This window comes from Medicago truncatula, chromosome 5 (genome assembly GCF_003473485.1).
Source record: "Medicago truncatula cultivar Jemalong A17 chromosome 5, MtrunA17r5.0-ANR, whole genome shotgun sequence".
Lineage (NCBI taxonomy): Eukaryota > Viridiplantae > Streptophyta > Magnoliopsida > Fabales > Fabaceae > Medicago > Medicago truncatula.
Genome location: NC_053046.1, coordinates 41,527,612 through 41,548,808, shown reverse-complemented (window position 1 = coordinate 41,548,808; position 21,197 = coordinate 41,527,612). Strand labels below are relative to the sequence as shown.

Genomic DNA, 21,197 nt, shown 5'->3' with positions numbered 1-21,197 from the left:
TTATCAAGACAAAAATTGATTTTTTTTTGTTAAGAGCTTAACCTAAAAATTTATAATTTATAGGACTAAAGACATATTTTAAAACAAATTTTAAAAAGGTCATATTTTCAACAACCAAAAAAAAAAATTAAAACATTTTTTCCTTAAATTTAATATGTTGGTTTTTAAGCCTCTATTTTAAAATGAAGGCCGTTTTTTCAACCTCGTTGAGTTCTTAATCCTATACTCTGAAGGATCGACATCATTAAAGATTGGGAAAACAACTTGGTTTTTCGTCTCTTACACTCATGACTCAGGTATGTCGACAAGTTCATCAAGACAATATGTAGAAGCTGCATAACTTCTGGACAAAATAACAATTGCAATCCTCACCTTTCCAGTGCTTTGAAAATAGAGGCTATAATTCGGTAGGCACACTCATGAGTTCATCGTTATCCATGAAGGTTTTGAACCTTTCCCAGCACAAACGTCAAAGAGATTTCCTGTGAAGCCGAGTCGGGTGTCGGATCCTCTAAAACTCAGAAAAACATCGTAAAGCAGATGTTCGTGATCATCATGTACATGTTCATGCTGACCATGGTTTTAGGCATACCGCCATATGAGACAGGTAGAAGACTAATTAAAACTAAACTATTATTCTCTGTAAAAAGGAACAAAACTATTACTTAGTACTCCTACTACACTATCAATTAATTTAACGTCTGACCTAGGCTCTTCATTCCTTATCACTATTAATTATCATTGACACATCTAGTAATGACATTAGTGAGGGAATATTATCTACAAAATGTTGAAATTACTAGATCAGATGTTATGATCGAAGTTTGAATCCCAACTCTTTACTTCCAAAATTAAGTTGTTATTGTTATTTTGTTTATCTGCTAAAAAAATAGGACATTTTTGGTACACAGGGTATTTTATTTTAGTCTAAACTGGTACTAATTAGTATTTTTTTGGTAAACTAAATCTCGTTATATCTAATGTTTCTTGCGTAATTCAGGTATCTTTTAAACAGATCCGGTAATGCACGAAATCAACAAACATACAATTTCTCCGTCCACAAGAGATCGAAAAAAATAATATCATTTTCAATGTATTAATGGAGACTGGATACAAGATACTATAATAAAAGTAAAATCAATATTAAACAGTCAATTTACTCTCACTGATTTAATCATCCCAAGGCTATTAAAAACCTCCGAACTATTCTCACATCTAACTATTTAGTCCCTCAGCTAACAGAATATTGTTGTTTTTCATAAGCCATTAATTGAGGTATCTTCCATAGGTTAAGAACATTTTAGTTTATTAGAAAAGTTCGGAAAATAAATTGGTGAAAGAAAGATAGTTTGAAGACTAGCAAAGTGACTGTATTCATAAAAGAAATGCCATGAGATATAACGAGACTTGGTTTAAATTAATCGGTAATAAATCTGATCTCTGATTCCATTTAAAAAGGATTCACGCTTTTAATGATCGGCACTTGTGGAAGAAAAAATAAACTTGAAATTACACAAGAAAATAATTGAACTTTAAACTTTTATCAGTATCAAAAATGCCACCTTTCCTTTAAATGACCATAATATGTTCATTGGTCTACACAATAAATTTCCTATATGATTACACAATTCTAGCTCAACGAATCTAACATCATAGGCAGTCTCAAAGGCTCTTCCCACTCAAAGACTCCATTTCCTGCAGAATTTCTTGTGCAAGAGATTTAACTGAAAGTTCCACATCCTCAAGCAGTTCACCGAGGATGGGAATTGTTTCATCTAACACTAAATATTCTTCTTTCAAGTTATCTACAAGGTATTTAACAATTCTAAGGCCCAATATTCTAACTCGCGTCTTCTCGGTACGTGTCTGCATCAAAACCTGCAAAAGAAAATTAAGGCAAAAAAATTGTAAGCTGCATGAGGATGGCAATAACTTAACATGATTACTTAAGTGTTACTCAAAATAGGAGAATAGGAAAATATCACAAATTATACTTCGTGGTTCAGAGATTGCCACAAAAGGTCTGAGCCAGCTGTGACCGCCATTTGACCGATGCAAACAACAAGTAGGTCATCAAATTCATTCACGCTAGGTATATTCATGTGGTCATCTAAGGAAGCAGGTGGGTCTAGGTCAAGTTGAGAAACAATAGGTTTCAACAACATCTGCAACAAGCATCATATGAAAGTCAGTGAAGTGATATGTGACAAGCAAAATCACTGCTGAGGCTCGCTGTTTAAAATGAATATTTATTTATAAGGTAGATAGAAAAAATGAAGATAACATCCAAAGTAATATTAGATGGAATGGAAAACTTCACAAACTAAGATGACAAAAATTCACTCGATGAAAAGGGTCATTCAAACAACATGAAACAAATATTGGCAAGATTTTAATGACAACTCCATATTTTTAAAATAAATAGTGCAATGGAAAAATATACTAGCCTGGAAATTTGACGAGTCAAGAAACTTTGGGCTCCCGGTGTCATAGAGGAAACACTTGTGTAAGGATGACAAGACCAGTGTCCTGAGATGCCAGCCCTTGATAGACAAGACATCTGTTTCTTTTACATCGCCGTCACCCAAAATCTTAGCCTTCTTTTTCTTCTGACTCGAACTAAACAATTTAAGGTATCCGCCATCGCCAAGATGATGAACACAGCTACTAAGCAAGTATTTGAAGTAAGGAACAAACAATGACCTAGAAATAAGAAAAGGATATGGTATGATTATTATTTCCAAAAAAAATGTCATAATAATAAATTATATACCCATGTTTAAATTTTCAATATATATTGTGAGCAAATTGCATCGCAACTGTGACAAGAATTGACATAAATATGTTCAATTCAATACACTACTTTATAAACTATTCTCCTAAGAATGAAAAACAAAATACCAAAAACAAAATCTAGAGATGCCTAAACAAAGTGTCTTTTGACTTTCATAACCTCATAAAGCACGCTTATTTCAAATAACATTATCTAACAAGGAATATAAAACATTAGGCAATGACTTACCGATGGTTCTCAGCAAGCTTATTTACCATGCCATAGAAAGATATGGCCCTATCCATGCTTCCTGAAGATACAGTTTCATCGACAAGCCACTCAATACTCCTTATAAAAAGAGGCTTGAACATGCTCTCTGTAAGTTTTAGGGTCAGTGCCAGCATAGCATTCTTCACACCTTCTTCCACTAAATCAATGTTTTGAACTGAATGAGGACTTCCACGAAGATCAAGAGCAACCAAACAAAAGTCAAAAATCCTTCCATGGAATGCCACAATAGATGATCTGTCCATTGTACCAATAAATGTTGCCAACATATCAAACAAAATTGTTAAGCTTGTATCCCCAGCCTCAACAGCAGCAGGGTATAGTTCTATCAATGGCGGCAGGGCAAGCCGTACCTGTAATAAAATGATGTTAAGTTAGAAAAATAGGTACTCATTTCACACTACCTCCATCAAACAATACATACTTTTAGCAAGCCTTACTGGAATTTTTTCCGCAAGAAGCTTTCGTAATCCATGAGCTCGGGATTCCACTTTGGCATCTATTCCTGAGACATATTCCGGACGAAGCACCAGAAGCTCCATGATATTTTTTAGATCTTTAGTTAGGAATCCACCAAGTTTGTCAACAACTGCCTCCAAAGTAACAAGAACAGAAACAAGATGGGGTGCATTTGAGGCTGGGGAAACATCATTAGCTTTTGGTTCCAAATCCTTAGAGGACTTTATCACGGCCATGATTTGATCAAGTTTAGACAGTGCTTTTGGACCAAGAACTTTGATCAACGCAGAAGAGGTTCGAAGGCAACTAGAAGTCATGGCAGAGTTCTGAGATGTATTGCATCTTGTAATAATAGATTCAAGGCATACAACAAAGGTGGAACTATTCGAAGGGAACCTTTCTGCAAGAACTTCCAACGCTGAAACTGCTGCCATTTTCAAGGAGTTACTTGATGAATCGTCATCAAGTACTTTACAAATTTCTACACACATATTATCAAGTGATTCTTGAGAACTTTCATCCAATTGAAGCCAACGAGAACTTGATCTTGACCTTGAACCTTTGTTGCCTTTAGACGTTAAGCTGACTGTTGCGTGATTTCTTGCAGCATCACATAACAGCCCAAGAGCCTGGAGTACACGCAATGCAATATCAGATAACAGTTACCAATGTCTTGCTTCCAAACTCTTAATTTGTTTACCAAGATATGTATTTATTACAAACTAACTAAAATAGAACTTTCCCTATATATAGTAGATCCAATGGCATAGATAAATTATGTGAACTATGATCTTGTTTTAATACCTAATATAAAGCAATATATATCCTAAATCCAATGTCCTGGTGTCTAAAACTAGGACAAGAATAAAGACAGGTTCACATATTATCTCAATAATGCAAGCTTTAAATAAATTTTCATATATTTGGAATAATCTCATAAAAAAATCATACCTTTTCTCCAACATCTTTATCTGAATGATGGAGCAAATTAATTATGCACTTGAAGTATATTGAAGGAATCATGACCATTGTTATATTCCTCACAACAGCGCGCATAGTTTCCTTCAACTCTTTCCTCATGATGACAGGGAAATTTAGTTCCTTTTTTCTTGCATCTACAAGATGCAAGAGGAAAACAACATGTTCCATAAGCTCTCTGAGTTGACTCTGCAATATTAATGCCCCATCACATACATTTTGAATAAGAATATGAATCTTTTGGTTGGAATGAACATAAATGTTAACAGACTAATCAAAGAATAGAACATTCAATCAAATAAAAGCATGCAAGACCACCGATATCACACTGAGTAACCAAAAAGAGCATCACAGAAAAGAAAAAAAAATACAAAGAAAAATCTAACAATTAGATGTACATTAAATATTTCAGTTCATAATGCCAAGACTGCTTCAGCATTAATATTAGCCAAAGAAAGACGAGTACCTTGCTAAAAGTTACACCTCTGGACACTATTATAAGCAAAAACTCACATTTTTGGTTCATTGAATAAGCGATGAATGTGGTCTATAATATAGACCGCATGCATCATTTATTGAATGAACCTAAAGAACAAAGCTTTACCTACAATAGTGACCGAAGGGTGTAACAATTTCACCATGCAATCCATCACATTTTATCAACTATGAGATATCAATCTCTCGATTATGTTGATGAGATAAGCTACCACATCTACTACCATTAATTTGCAGTGGTCATTCAACACTGATGCGTTTAAAAAAAAATCATGATTTAACTACCATCAAGACTTTGCCCAATATAATTGAACAAAGTAAGAAATTAAAAGGCATAAAACTTTGTTGCATAATTTGTGATCAGGATAATACCTGAATGACAACAGAGTCTACTCCTGATTCTAGTTTGAACAACAATTCAGGATCTTGCAACTTCTGCAAACAAAAGCGCATTGCCAGAAACAACTCCAGAAACATTGACTGGTCAACATTTTTGTTTCCTCTCTGTTCATAAAAGGAAACTAAAGAAGGAAGCCAAGTCATACTTGCATACTGTTCACAAATCTGCACTGCTAATTTATATTCCCACTCTATAGTACATAATGTTAAAGCATCTGGCGTCTCAATATTGAGAAAATAGGTGACGTTCCTTGAAACTAAGGAAGAGAACAACAATCTAAGTAATGAGGCCAAGCATTTTTTACCCTCGCCCAAAGTTCTGCAAAATAGTCACCAATGTAAGACGCAGATCATAAAAAAATGGTTAAGTTACAATACTAGGATAATCATGTATAAATTACCGTAGGAGATATAAAACAATTGATAGCCTTCTGTGCTCAACAATTTCAGGAAATATATCTATGAAAACCTGAATCAAGAAAAAAAAATATCAGAAGATTGATCTACTAAGTTACTTCCACTCGTGTCGGAGAGTCATGAAAGCCCAAAAGTATTGTCTTGAAAAACCAACCTTCAGTAATTTCTCCACATCATCTGTCTTAGACAGCCAACAAGGAACAATCGCAGATATAAGATCCTCAAATACATGCTTTGAATGACTGTCGATCTACACGTACATAAACACATAAGTGGTGATACATGGTTATTTTGAATATTCAAAACTCAAAACTTGCAAGTAAAAGTTTACATAAGTTGGAAGATTTAATGTGGACCCAACCATGAAAATCAAGGATTGAAAAAAAGCAGGGAAACCAAAAGATGGGGTAAGCGAGAGCATTTACAAACCTGTGTGACAGCTGATTTTCCAATAACTGGAAGAATATCAATTAGATGCCCAAACACTTTTTCTGGTAAGACTCTAATGACAGCAGAAAGCAGAGAAAATATATGGTTGCGGGTGACAACAACATCGGTAGTCCGGGCACAGTCTATCAGTAGCTTAATATTAATCTCATTAGTCATTTTTTCCTGTCACGAGTGAAAAATTAATAAAAAGAAGCAGAAAAAAGAGTGAAGAGGTAGTATAAATTTTCCATTACTATATAAAATATTACAGCTTCACGTGTAGAAAGCATACATTTAGCACAGCCATGCTATCATGAGACATGATTATATCCTCCAGGATAATCAATAGAGTCTGTTGAATATGATTTACAGTTTCGAAAAGACTTGATGGCGGTTGGGATGATCCTTCCTCAAGGGAAAGAGTGTAATTTACCCATTCTTCTGAAAATACCATGCCAAGAAGTTTAAATAAAGGGTCTAAGAGAGAATGCCTGCAAGAATCAAACGGCAAATTTAGCACAACGAAATGATGTGTCCAACTTTTCTGGCATGGTACTAACGTAATAACCAAATTACCTGTTTGCTATGTCTTTCTTCAGTAACAAAACATCAAGAAGGGAACTAAGACTGTCGACCAGATTATCTATTCTGCATATGTCATCAAGTTCTTCTTCATGATGTGTTGTCAATTTCTGTCTCTTTTTTAACTTTTCATCTGCTGACCTAATTTTGCCATACTTTGGGGCAATTATGGGGTCAAGTATGCGGCCAACAGTTTTGAAATCTATCTGCAATTCCATTAAAACACCAATTATCCTTAGTTCATTCTTTGAAATGGAAGTTCTATAAAACTACCAATTATTCTCAGTTCATTCTTTGAAATGGAAGCATGAAAAAAACAAACTGAAAATAAAATCCATAATGCAAAAAAACGCAACGCATCAACCCAAAATGTTATGGTCATTGAGCGAACACGGACTTTAAATCATTAAATGTTAACTGTAAAGATTTTCAAAAGAAAACATTTATCCTAATATTTCATTTTAAAAATTAATAGTTGGCAGGCGCAGTTGACAGAAGGAATGATGTAACATTATTTATCACATTTAAAATATAATACCAGAAAAACAGGCATTGTCCAAAATGAAAACTAACATAATCCAAGAATAGCATGGCTAAATATAAGATCTACCAATTTCTCATGATGTATAGTTCCCAACATTTACATGTTATTGTCAACCCAATTTTCCCGGCATATTTTCACATTTCATTAATATTCAGTTATATTTTTACTCATCGTCCAAGCCATCTCAGACTTCCTCTACGAAAACATATTTGGAAGTTCAAAATCACCATAGTCAATTGATTTGTCAGAATAACCATACTCTGTAAAATTGATGATAATGATTTACTACTTTATTAGTACTTATCCGGTCTAAGGAAGATATTCTTATAGATGTCTTGCTAAAGGAACTGGAAGCACCCATTCACTTCAAAGAAGTATAGTCTTAGAGGGTCTTCACCGCCCTTTTTCCTCGGCCTGCTAAACTCTTAACAATCTCCATCTCCCCAGTACGGAGCCGCATATTCACCTGCGCTGCCTCTCTGAAGGCTTAGAAAAGAACTATGAGTTCCCTCTCTTTAGAGGCCTTCCTTGAGTTTAGAAGCGGGACCAAGAGAAGATTGTCTGAACGCTGCACCTTCTAATAAATCTTAGTTTAAGGACGTCACGCTCTTTCACGATTTGCATAGCTGGATCCGGTGAAGCATTGTTGCATGTTAAAGCGCCCCTCACAGCGGTGGCAGTGAGCGGGGTCTCTTATGAGTAAGGAATGACCTTGTCGCTACGTTATCGGACAGGAATGAACTCGTAGCATCCCAACCAACTATTCACTTCTGCCCTTCTTTCATTCTTTGGGGATATCGATTACAGGTCGTAAGGGGCGGGATATCTGGTTCAGCAGCAGACCCTAATTACCCTTCTGGATGGCCTTGGTCTCTTAAGTCTCACTGCCATATGACTCCATCATCTAGTGCTTAGGACATCTCTCTTTCAAGGAGGCAACGGGGATTCGACTCCCCTGGGGGTAGGGTACTAGAAAAGGAAATTGATCAGGTATTATCCATAAAGACTAAAATTGATTCTTTCCGGGTCGTTGCCCGAGCGGTGTTCTCATGGCACTACTTGGGGCCCTTCATGAGCAAGCTCTAGAGGTGCCCTGCTTTGAAATAGTTTCTAAATGCTTGATCTAAAAATTGAAGGCAAAAGAATTTGTTGCAATGCGCAGTCTACGTCGATTGTCACCCTAAGGGCATTGGTTGAAGAACTTGTCTGCAATTGGATTATTTTAGGGTAGGACTATGTCTACAGCACTCTAGTATAAATATAGTTTAAGCAAATGAGGTCCATTTAGAAAAACATTGAGATGATTGTGTGGGTGCCGCACTTTTCTATAGTAGTTAAGAGCTGTATTTTGCTGTCTTCTTTTTAGATTGCAAGAACCACTAAAGAAATACAAAACAGGCACCAAAGTGGAAAACAAACAAAAGAACCTTAATTGAGACAAGACATGTTGGATAAAAAATAACCAAAAGCAAGAAACTCACATTTATACGCATCAAGGCCTCTCTAGTTGCAATTTGTACATCACCATTAGCATTACGGCACAGAAACACAAGTGCAAGACATAATTGCTCCTGACATGCAAGAAAAAATCAATAGTTTAGGTCACACTAGAGACTATTGGTAATAAAAAAAAGTCATTTAACAAATTAAAAAATCATAATTCAATAGCATTGCGGCACAAAAACACAAGTGCAAGAAATAATTGCTCCTGACATACAAGAAAAAATCAATAGTTTATTTAGGTTACAGTAGAGACTATTGGTAATAAAAAAATTTCATTTAACAAATTAAAAATTCATCTTAATTCATCACACCAAGAGATTGTACATGTCTACTTATCATGAAAGAGAACAGACTCTAGAAATAAATAATTGATGCAAATAAGACCTTTGCTTTATCCTGCAAGCCCGTGTAGAATTGACTATTAAGCTTTTTCAAGACAGTGATGCAAGGCTCTACATAAGCAGGGTTGTCTGAAGTCATGCCATCCAACTGAAAAAGGCAATGACCAAGGTTAGTAAATTCAAAATAACAAGCAAGGGAATGACATATGAAAAGCATGTAGCTACATATCTCACCTGCAACACTTTCAGTAAAGAGTTTTGAAGATCATCTCCACCTGAAGGAGAAGACATTACACAGTTCTACATGGAGAAAAGGAATTAGCTCACCAAACCTCAGATTGGAAGTTTCATCAGAGCTAAGACATAATATTGAAGTACACTCACCTCCAACAAAAGACACAGTATCCTAGTTTCAGTGTTCGAAAATTTCTGGAAAGAATTGCCGTGTTTATCATAGTATCTCTCCATTAAATTAGACAGCATTGATGCAATTTTAGGATGCATTATAATAGGATTCCCAATTCCCTTGAGCAAGGAGAGAATCATTAGCTGCCATAGAAATCAATGCCCAAAGATAAGATACTTTCTTACAATATTGGCTTTGCATAACAACCCACACACTAAAGCTATTAAATCTGGAAATGAAACAAAACTACAAACTGTATTGCTATTACCACAATTAAAATCATATTAACAGAAACATAGAAGAGAATCAATGTGAAGGCGTCAAACCTTCCCGTAGTTGGAGAATTTCTCAGTATAACCCAAAATGAACTCAAGTATTTCTTCTTTTTTAGCAAACCTGAAAATTATGTCCAAAAATAAAGCAGGTAAAAATCTCTGAAGTAAATACAAATGAATGTTCACTTTGAGTCTAAGTATTGATAAAGAGGATACATTTTTTTGGTGTGGCTTTTCTTCCGGTCAAAATTAACCTTCAACAAAATGCCATTACTTTAGGAAATTACCCTTCAACAAATTCGCTATTATTTTAGGAAATAAAATTTAATTAATCGTTTAAGTTTTAACTCTACAATAAGTTTTAACATGCAAGTGGGAGAGAGAGAGAGAGAGAGAGAGAGAGAGAGAGAGAGATAAAATGATACATCCTATTTTATTATTGGCAAGAGTCTGAAATCATATAAAATATTTAAATAATTTATCAATTAAAATTACACAAACAAACTTAATAAGATATACTCAAGTTAAAGCAAAAAAAAGTGGACCAAAAATGAAAAAAGTATAATTAGCATAGAAAGATATCAAACATGTCATATAAATTTGCATTGATTAATATGGAGTCGATCACCACAGAATATCCCTAAACCCTAATCTATACTTTCTTAGCGAATCGAAGCAACAGCTCAAATACTTTAAAAAGCCAGGACACACAATCTATGTCAATATTTTACACATTATAAGGAAATAAAAAAAAGACCTATCCAAATTCCCCCTCTACACATTTGAAAGATCTGGCAAATTCCAATAACAGAAGCAGCTAAGCAAGTGAACATATCAAATAGTTGTGTTGTGATATAAAGTGGAGCCATTCAGATGAAATAGTCCCAGTAACATATCAAATAGTTGTGTTGTGATAAAGTGGAGCCATTCAGATGAAATAGTCCCAGTAACATTATATACCTGTTTTGCATATTTGGAGGTAATAGGATATTATGATAGGACGAGCCCGGTGTGGACCCCAGTGAGGACGTGAACAACGCTGAGAGAATTTTCTTGTCAGACAATATAAGTTTTTTTATCTGAACCAACGCAGTTAGAAGTTCATCCAGAAACTGGAACCCTGTTGTAACCAGTTTAGGAAGTTATGAAGGTAGAAAATAATTAGGCATAAAGGGTAATTAAATACATCTATTCTGACAATGAAATACCATGTTCAATACGACCCCACAAGGCGTGTAACTTAACAATACACTCCAAGGAAGCATCCCTTACAGACTGCAAAGAATTTCAAAAGAAGAACATATATCATTTGAGCAAACCAGATTTCCTCAAAAATCAAGAGAACATCCATCATATGATTAAGTAGCATAAGAAATACAAAACAAGATAACCATTTGTCCACAACCATATATATATGCAGCAAGCAGATAAGGATAAAATATACACACAGACTCGTACCTTATCATCACTGGCCAATGGAACAAGAAGAGAAGGAAATTCAGCCAAAAGATCAGTTTGACATTCATTTTGCTGCAGAGTACAAAGAGATCCATAGCACTGCAGACTTTCAACTTGGACTACAGCAGGAACACCTACACAGGAAAAGATTCAAAAAAGAATCAAGCCAATGTGCAATGCTTCAGAACCATAAAATGTTAATTATAGAACATGTCACCTGGAAAATAAGAGCAACATAAAGCTTAAATTCGTAGTTAAACAAATAATTTATTTAAATGTACTGATTATGTATGATGTGAGATCTTGACATTTACAAAGAAACAGTATATTCTATCTCAAAAGTAAGAAATTCTCAGTACATGTAAACAGTGTTGTCCCATTTAAGATATGGAGTACATCAAGCAACGGGGAAACAGTACAGTGTACCTTCGTCTGTAAAAAACTTGGATAATAGGTGGGCAGATCTGAACTGTGCTGCTAAGAAATGGAGGTGTTCATGGAAAGCATTTCCGAACTTTGACAAAGCAAAAAATACAAACAGATCCTTTATCTTGCTATCATCCTGCATATTGCAAAAGGTTCATTCGTCCAACTAGGCAACAAACAGTGCACAGAGGGAGGCTAACAACATTTGAAGAACATAAGAGGATATATGAGAAATTTCCTCTGCTTATTCACTTTTAGCAATAAACATAAACATAAACATAGTTTACATTTGCAAGTTAATGATATTGCTGATTCCTAAGTGCATTATGACATTACCTAGGTACATAGCTAACTATGTACTGACTATATTTGCGACAACTCCAATAAGACAAAATTGAATTCCAAACAAATACGGAAGGAAGTACTAACCAGTAGATTGCCTGAAGATTTTTCTGACACTAGTGCTTTAATCAGCCTCCAAAATATGCAAGACATAACTTTTGCATTTAGAGGTCCGAGTTTGGCATACAAAAGCTGATCAAAGAATGCACTACAGTCCGAGTTTAAGTCTAACACTTCAGAATTGAACTACAAACAATTCCAAAACAAACAAAAAAGGTTATTTTTCACCAGAAAGTGAAAAAATAAGAGAAATAAAAGAAACCATATGAGATATCCCCGTACCTCGTCCAAAAGAACATCACCAGCATTCACTGAAGATTCCCACTCAGCCTTCAGAATAGGAAACACACTTTCAAACAGTGCAGAAAAGTCATTATCACCTTTGATCAAAATAGAAAGTCAGCATTCATCATTCTCTAACCCCGTTTTTAAAAAACAAATATGACCTAACTAATCCATTTGTTTGTGTCGTTATGTACTATTTGAGAAAAAATGGGATTCAGAATGACAGAAAACAAACCTTTTGGTTTTATCAGCACAAGAGACTGCAATAGAACAAAAAAGAAGAGCGTCTTTGACAATTTTGTATCATTGCAGCTTTTAACAAACCAATCTATATTATCTTCATGGTGGACCATGAAATTGCCAGCCAATTTTTCGATAACCTTCAAGTTAATTGAAGATAAACATCCAGGTATCGATGTCTGCGATTGAACTTTAAGAATTAGTGAATTGAAATGTAATGATGACTGGCTGTAATTAACAATTTAGAAGTTAGTGGAAGCCAAAACATCAAGATACTCGTGGTACTCGACAGGGTCCTATTCGGCCATTTCTACAGTCAAACTTATAGTATGTCAGGAAAAAAAAATGTAAACTTCCAATTTTTGAAGTTTTGTTTTTTCAAAGTCTACTGGACTTCCTGACTGATTCTATATTCATCTCGGCCGATACTATCTCATCAATTTGACAAACTTAACTTTTTGAACAACAGACGTTGGTGTTTTCAATACAAATTAATCAATATATGACAAACTTGGCTTTTCTAACAGACTTCGGTTTTTCCAATATATAAGTATACATTATAATGCAAAAATATTACAAACTGAATCCCATGTAGTTACTTACCGTTTCTTCAGCAATATTATCATAAAGTTGCCAGTTAATTTCTTTGACTAGTACCAGAGCTTTTAAATTTAAGTCTTGTGTCTGCAATAAGAGAAGTAATTGTCAGGTGTAAATCACCAAGACAAAGCATAAATCTGAATGCAACAATTAAGTAAGAACACGAAGTCAGGAATATGTTAAATCTTTCTTTTCAAGAATAAAGATTAAATATGAAGTCCAGTCCAGTGCAACCTGTGGCATAGCAAGGAGTAATGGATAAATCATGGCAGCGATGCTTTTCAATTTCTGATCATGGAAGTATGATATGGCTTTCTTTAGACAACTGACAGCAACTTCGCAAGTAAGACTAACATTATCGGTTGAACCTGCATAAGAGAATTTGAAAAATAAATCACCAATTGTATGCAGGGCAGGCCCAATTTATATTTAGGCCTAAATCAAATTCTAAGATGAGGCGTTTTTTCCCAAAGTAATTATAAAAATTGAAAAGTATAACTGAGATGTAGCAAAAAAATTGATTGTTTTTCTCCTAATGTTACATGTCAATTGTTTCGTAACTTCCTTTGGGTTTTGTTAGGGAATATTAATAAAATAAAAATTTCAGAGGTAAAAAGCAAGAGCTTAACTACATTGGGCCTTGGTCCAACAATCATTTATTTCTCAGAAAAATTAAAGCAGCATAACAAAGTTCAGAGGCAAAAAGCAAGAGCTTTACTGAATTGATTGTCTTTTTTTCTTCCATTCTAATGAAGGCACTACCTCTCTTTGTAATTAACTGTAAAATCTAAGATGGGTTTAATTTCACACCGCAGTCATCAATTTGGTACTAATTAAACAACAGATTATCTCAGAAAAATATAATATATGGGTTTAAGGCTATATATTTCACGATAAACAATTTGATATAAAATAATAGAATTGGACGACCAGACATTCATCAAAAAGAACAGGAAAAAATGTAAGCTCAGAAGAGCTAATCAAACTCTATGAATATACCACACTAACAGTTATCATCCAACAAGAGTACATTCCGAGAAAAATAAACATATTCCCAACAGCTGATCAGAAGTCAATCGGTAAGTGTACTGTCTATCTTCTTTATTACAGAATGCATGCTTTTACTTGTATTGCTATCGTTTACCAGTCACCATATTCACTTTGGAACATAACATGTATGTTTGTTTGCGCTTTAATGTAACATTTAAACAAAAGAGGAAGATGAATTTCTACCAAATTATTTTTAATATACCACACTTACCAGACAGCATCTTGCCAACACATCTTCTTAGCACATTTTGCAGTGCCTCGAGAAGCTTAGAAGAATCTGGTACATTTTCCACGCCATCGACATTTAAAGCTGCTTGAACAACTGTTAGATCTTCATCATCAAACTGTCTCAATATGGCCTCTAGGATGTCAATAAGACCCTAATCAACAAAACATTTTGGGTAGAACGGAATAGTTAAATGGTTGGGGATTTAAAATATGGAATAGGAATCGGTTATGCACAATAATAATGGCAAAAAGATCATAACATAAGCAATTTTACATATTCTCGTATGTAAAAGCACACAAAACAACTAGTAGCATCCATCCAACACAACTAAAGCTTTGACCAATTTATGAAGATTACCCCATGTCAACTTCAAATCAGCTCAGACTCTCGTATCAGAAAAACAGAAATCACAATCTTTTTCTCAAATTGAAAATACTAGCTTTAAAAAAGTTATATCACAAATTCAATTTTTCAAAACTTTGAACAAGGGAGTCCATAACCCCCCCTACTTTGTACCTCCTAATCAAGTCTTCTATCAAAATCAAATAACCCCCAACCCAACGATTATGTGGAATGGCTTTAACACTCTCTCTAGTCAACAATATACATATTAGATTACAAATATAATCAGTTCAAATCATTTGAAATGGAACTCAACATATAGAAGAACAGTTTTAAACAAAAACACAGTAAAAAAAATGTGAAGCAACCTTTTCGGAAAAAATATAATCAAAAATAGGCAAGAACTTTTAATCAATATGCCCCATGATCAGAGATTATTGTAAAGTATCTTCAACATAGGTAATTAACCAAATTTAGCAAAAAATAAATAAACTTTTCAGCCCATAGGATAACTGTCGAGGATGGTCTTAAAACAGTCTCACACATGAAAATATAAATCAGTATTTTGGGAGGAGAGGGAAAAAGTAGAAAAGCATAGATACCTCTGAAACAAATGCCTTGTTTTTCAAGATCCCCGAAGAATTTATATCAAGCAGTGTAGTACGTCTAATATCAGCCTACAACATTATCAAATAAGAATGAAGCTAGTACGTACTAACAGAAAATAGAGGAACATTGAACAAGAGAATACACACTTCAGGATAATAGACAGTGAATATTCAATAGAAAGTCAGTGTGTGGTACCTTTGGATGATACAAGCCAAACCAAACTTTTGACTTCGAGATATCAGATGATGAATCCAAATTGCCATCCAACATCTTACATAAAATCTTATACAATGAATTGTCTTTCTTAGAATGTGCTGTGTTATGCTGCTGAAGTTGAACAAGTTCAGAGTTCAGACAATTCAGACTTTCTAAGAATAATTTGCTAACAAAGAAAAGCGTAAAGTTCTTCAGCACACCTGAAGAAAATGATGAACTGCTGCACGGAGTTCAGAAGGATACTTCATATCAACAATTTTCAGAATCTCTTTTGCCCATCCAGCTAATTGACATTTGAAAGAAAAAAAGAGTTGTGAGGATAATAAGCTAGGCATCAAATGATATTTGACCAGGTTACAACTATTGCATTAACTATATAGTTTGGTCGTTAAGCCAAGAACTGAGCTGTGTACAGTGGTCAAAACTAAGTCAGTTGTTAATTAGAGCAGTCACACTAGTATAAAAAACAGTTCCCTTCATCAGATCCATTTCCATTCTTTTTAAATTTCTCTCGTTCTCAAATTCTCTGAACTATCACAATACATACCTGACATTGAAGATGTTGAGTCACCAACTTTTTCTGATAGTTTCACACAAGTTGATAGGATCTTGGTAACCACATGATGAACAGAGTCATTTATGGGGACCTTTTCTATCAAGGACAGCAAAGCCTGCTGGCAGTCTTCATCCTTAGAACTGTGAATGTTATAATCAGCACAAAGCACAAGTTTTTAATAGTATACTGAGCATTGATCACCAGAAAGAGAATCATAGAATTATCACCTGCAGATAATTAGGGAGTCCAACAGAACAACGAGAAACTTTTCAATGTTGAACTCCTTAGACAATTCTAATAAAACTCCAGGCAAATCCCTATAAGAAAAAGGATTCATAAGTCATGCATATACATATTAAAAACAAATGGCAACAGTGAAACTACAAGGATCATCAAAAAGTTGAGTAGTTTGAGATAGACTACCTTAGTTTCTTTAAAACATCCAAGGCCTTCGTTGGAAGTGTGTCCACATTTTGGGACTAGGAAAATTCAAACACAACAAAGAATGAAAGTATAGCCAAGTTAAAAAAAATAGGCATGACACAACAAGAAAATAGGTTCAATACCATTAATCAAACAGAAAAAATTAAAAATTCTGTCACAGCATAGTACCTGGACAAGATTGATTAAGGCAATAAGTGACAACCGAAACCAATGAAGATCTTTAGCCTCCTCACAAGCACGAGCAATCCCGGCAACTGAACGTATCAAACCATTCAAAAGTGATGGAGCTAATGTTGTTTTATGTCCAAGCAAGCAAACTATCATCAATGAACTGGCCTGAAATGACAATAGTTCAACAGAAGGTGGCACAAACATACTTAAAATATATATATATATAATATAACGTCAATTACAATTATATAATATATATGAAACAAAAAAATGTAACATCTGAAACAGAATCTAAGAACAAGATTGGTGATCCTGAATTAAATCAATTACAGTTATGCCCAGCTATACCTCCAAGCTTTACTAACATAGACCTTCCTAATGGGAAGTTTGCAAGCAGAAACTTAGTCCAAAAAGCAAGGTGATAGATATAGAATAACAAGTTTAAAGCGGTACACAGTGAATGATGTTCTTTGGTCTATTTGACGGGAGAAAAGTCTTAAATAGAGATATATTTCCTTAAACATGTGTGTTTGAGAAACGGTTGGTTTGTGGTCTTTGTTTGGTGCTAAGTGCATGTTCTTTTAAAGAGAGTTTCGTCCTCACTAATATTTCTTTAATATTAGTGAATAAATTTCATTTCTATTGCGATTAAAAATAAAGGGTAACAATAAATAATGTAAGGAATGACCTTCATAGCATAAATTGTACAGGAAATATACTCAGCAAAGCAACAACCTCTCAGCATTATCCAACTATGTGGATTTGGTTATTATATACTTGTGTGGTATTGCTATTCCGGTGTTTGATGACTTAAAAAGTCATATAATCAACCGCAAAATCATGCAATTAATCGATTGAACAAATCACAGTCTATATAACATGAGAATGTCTATATATTACAGTGAATCGCACTTCTTTTCTTAACAAAAATGAATATTAACATATCAATTGATCTTGACATGAGGGGCAAAAAGGAAAAAGGTGAATTCATTTCACATGGTCCACCCATTTCAGAGTAAGAGGGACCAACTAAGCAAAAGGTCGTCAAATAAACCACCAAATGATGCCCATATACATACATAGATACATATATATTACATACATATATATATAAGTTTTAATCTAACCTTGTGATCTGAAAGATCCTTCTTATCAGGCTGAAGACCAGAATTCACGAAAGGATGTATTATTTTGACAATATCTTCATCCACCCTCACACCCAAAACTTCAACAACAACAGCGGTACAAAAGCCAATTACATTCCTTGAAGGATTTTTGGATGGAGATGCCTGCAACAAAAAACATAGTTATCTTATTATTTAATTAACTTAAACATCTGTCAAATTCACAGCTAAACACACGGGTATTTTTACTCACATAGTCGCATAAAGATTTTAATAATTCACCACCATCTCGAAGACATTGTTGCACTACAACCATTCTAGGTAGTGTTGCACCCGAGTCTTTCACACCCTTAAGAAACTCCCATATACGATTCCTTAACAGAAACCAATAAATACATCAAAAAACCATTACAATTCACAACACAACCAAAGAAAGTAACAAACAATCATATTTTTCTAACCGTATCTTAAGTATCTGTACTACACGAACAAATGCATGTGTGTCGTGGTAAGGCAATGAACACAAAATCAAATCCTCAACATTGTGCTCATGTATTCTGAAACACATAACAAATCAAATCAAAAACCAAAAACCACAGAACACAATCACAGTAAAAAAAAACAAAACAAATCATCAAATAGAGTTCTCACTTGTATACACGTATCAAATACTCGAGTGTTTGAAGAGCAGCCGGAAGATTAAAATATCCAGAAATTAATCTCAAGTACGGATTAATCAAAGAATTAAGTTGTTTATTCTCGTCTTCTGTCTTTAATCCTCTATCCAATTCTTTACTCTTGGGACTGAACAAACTATTCTTATAATTCCTAAACCGTTCATCGGTGCTAATCAGAACCTCCAATCCTGAAGCACAGCCAAATATACAATTCATATTCAAATTCAATTCAACAATCGAATTCATTCAGTTTATTCAAGTAAGCTTATGAAAAATAGCAAAAAATAAATAAAAATTGTGAAAAATGAAATTACCTTGAGCAGCAATGGTGTAAATGGATTCAGTACTCTTATCAGCAGCTTCTTTAGGATCGAACAAGATAGAAGGACGAGTGAACGGTCGCTTTTGAGGTGCGGAATCAGTAAGTGCTATGGATCTGATAGCTTGTAATTGAGAAGCTAAGGAAGTTGCCATTGCTAGAGTTTTGAGATGAACAAATTGAGAGGTTATGGTTAGGGTTTTGTGGCCTCGTGCTCTTCTTCTTCGTTTTGGTTCAGGGCGAGGTTGAAGAGAGGCAGAGGTAGGGAAAGAGAAGTGTGATGTTACGCAGTAGGGTTTAGGGTTTTGTATTTCTAACCGCCAACCAAAACGACGTCGTTCATCTCACAAACAATTTCGACTTTTATATACAAAAAAAATATAAATGGGTGTATTAAAAGGGAACTTTTATGGTACACTCACAATTTTGAGTGTCCCGGTACTCTTGTTTCATAAAATATATAAATTAAAGATTACTTTAATGAAATAAAAATGTATTTGTCAATATTTATATTTTGGAAAACATCATTTCATAAGAAAAACCATCATTTCATTGTTTATAAGGATCATATTACAAAATTTACATTTTATCATAAAAAATAATCAATATTCATCGTTATGAGTAGTAAAAATTCTTTAAAATTAAATTTTATTTCATCGAAGCTTTTGGTATATAAAATTTAATTATCTTAGTTGTCAATGATAGAAAATAATTATTTTTCTTCAAAAAAAACAACTCATTTATTATTAATTTTATGACTTGGTGTAACGATACACCCAAATTTATTGGGTGTACCATAGAATTTACCGTATTAAAAACAGTGTTTTAAAAACCGGTTGGACCAGGAACCGGAGGGTGACCGGTTCGGTCCAACTATTGGATCGGTTATGCAGTTAAACCGGCATGACCCGGTGTAAACCGCTGAAAACTGGAAAAAACCGGTAACCGGGGGTTTCTACAAACCGGCCAGGTCAATACTAGTAAGATGAGGAGGCGAAAAAAAAACGGATCTGGATTGATAGAAATGGCGAAACAGAGAAGAAGATGTAAAGAAAGGAAAAACAAACGGCAGCTCTAGATAAATACACTTGATAGGAAGTTGTTATATTGTCCCATAAATCTTCTTTTTTGAGATACAACCCATATATTTTTTTTTTTTTAAATAACAGCCCATATATATTTATCTTTGTTTTTTTTTTAAGGAATCTCTTTGTAAAAATATAAAACACACAAATATTTTTTTTTTTATACGAATAAAGCACACTTGTGTTATATATATACAGAAAAATGATATTAAATTAAATAGGGAAAAAGATACAAAAGTAAAATTGATTGGAACGTGTTGTTACTAAGAATTTTAGTGTATGATATGATTTGAATTCGTTAGTGTTTTTTTAAGGGGTGAGTTTTATTGTATTTGAGACCGAGTTATATAATCGAGTCGTCCAGTTTAATTCGATTCAGTCTTACGGTTTGACCAATGACCTACTGGTTCAACTTGTGACCCAGTACTCTCATCGGTTTGATGACCGGTCCGATTTTTAAAACTAGGACTAAAAATGTTTGTAGCATATTTAATTTGGGTTCGGGTTAAAATACTTTATTTGGGTTTCTTCAAGATAAATTATGATTATATATTTTTGGGTTAATAGGTTTTACCCCCTATAATATAGGTCATTTCCGGTTTTCCCTTGTAAAATTTTTATTTTGATTCACCCCTCTGTAAAATATTTTTAACAAAAACGAAAATTTCTTGAAAAATAAAATAAAATTGGTTTTTGTTTGGCCTATTAGGGGGTAAATCAAAACAAAAATATTTTACAGGGGGTTGAATCAAAATCAAAATTTTACAGGGAGAAAATCAGAAATGACATATATTACAGGAGGTAAAAACTTATTAACCCTATATTTTTTACAATGGTTGAATGTGCTTATAATAATAATAATAATAATAATAATAATAATAATAATAATAATAATAATATTTCTAAAATGAATTAATTGATATTTTAGTGTAGTAAAAATATTTTTGTTTGTCCCGTGAGCATAGCTCAGTTAGTAGGACAATGCATTATTATATGCAGGGGCCGGGGTTCGAACCTGGACACCCAATTTATTCACCTTATAAGGTGAATTCTAGCCACTAGGTTACGAGACAAA

At 34.0% G+C, this 21,197-nt stretch overlaps 1 protein-coding gene across 2 annotated transcripts; it reads right to left on the bottom strand.

Annotated features, from left to right (window-relative positions):
* Positions 1–1,488: 1,488 nt before the first annotated feature.
* Positions 1,489–19,391, bottom strand: LOC11431978 (uncharacterized protein At3g06530). Of its 2 annotated transcripts, none has more exons than XM_024784194.2 (39): positions 19,033–19,391; positions 18,693–18,906; positions 18,503–18,598; positions 18,295–18,415; positions 18,045–18,206; positions 16,915–17,082; positions 16,726–16,781; positions 16,530–16,619; positions 16,294–16,442; positions 15,947–16,029; positions 15,726–15,857; positions 15,524–15,598; positions 14,562–14,730; positions 13,535–13,668; positions 13,304–13,384; positions 12,696–12,879; positions 12,458–12,555; positions 12,203–12,361; positions 11,774–11,909; positions 11,348–11,481; positions 11,098–11,164; positions 10,850–11,009; positions 9,941–10,010; positions 9,593–9,757; positions 9,443–9,508; positions 9,252–9,356; positions 8,846–8,935; positions 6,815–7,026; positions 6,531–6,729; positions 6,239–6,421; positions 5,964–6,059; positions 5,794–5,861; positions 5,366–5,711; positions 4,472–4,687; positions 3,502–4,149; positions 3,023–3,414; positions 2,448–2,703; positions 1,995–2,165; positions 1,489–1,878 (listed from the first exon to the last, which is right to left on the bottom strand). In XM_024784194.2, the coding sequence occupies exons 1-39, from the start codon at positions 19,190–19,192 to the stop codon at positions 1,663–1,665; spliced, it is 6,327 nt and encodes a 2,108-aa protein (XP_024639962.1). In that variant the 5' UTR covers positions 19,193–19,391; the 3' UTR covers positions 1,489–1,662. The 2 variants fall into 2 exon arrangements, with proteins under 2 accessions (XP_024639962.1, XP_003617510.2); XM_003617462.4 differs by having other exon boundaries at positions 15,726–15,854.
* Positions 19,392–21,197: the final 1,806 nt, after the last annotated feature.

What these genes read in the sequence shown, in the direction of transcription:
- LOC11431978 (XM_024784194.2), bottom strand. Translation starts at nt 19,192, where the DNA reads ATGGCAACTTCCTTAGCTTCTCAATTACAAGCTATCAGATCCATAGCA. An exon ending in AGGATCTTTCAGATCACAAG is followed by an intron (nt 17,083 to 18,044) that starts GTTAGATTAAAA and finishes TTGTCATTTCAG; the next exon opens with GCCAGTTCATTGATGATAGT. An exon ending in ATAAAGATGTTGGAGAAAAG is followed by an intron (nt 4,150 to 4,471) that starts GTATGATTTTTT and finishes CGTGTACTCCAG; the next exon opens with GCTCTTGGGCTGTTATGTGA.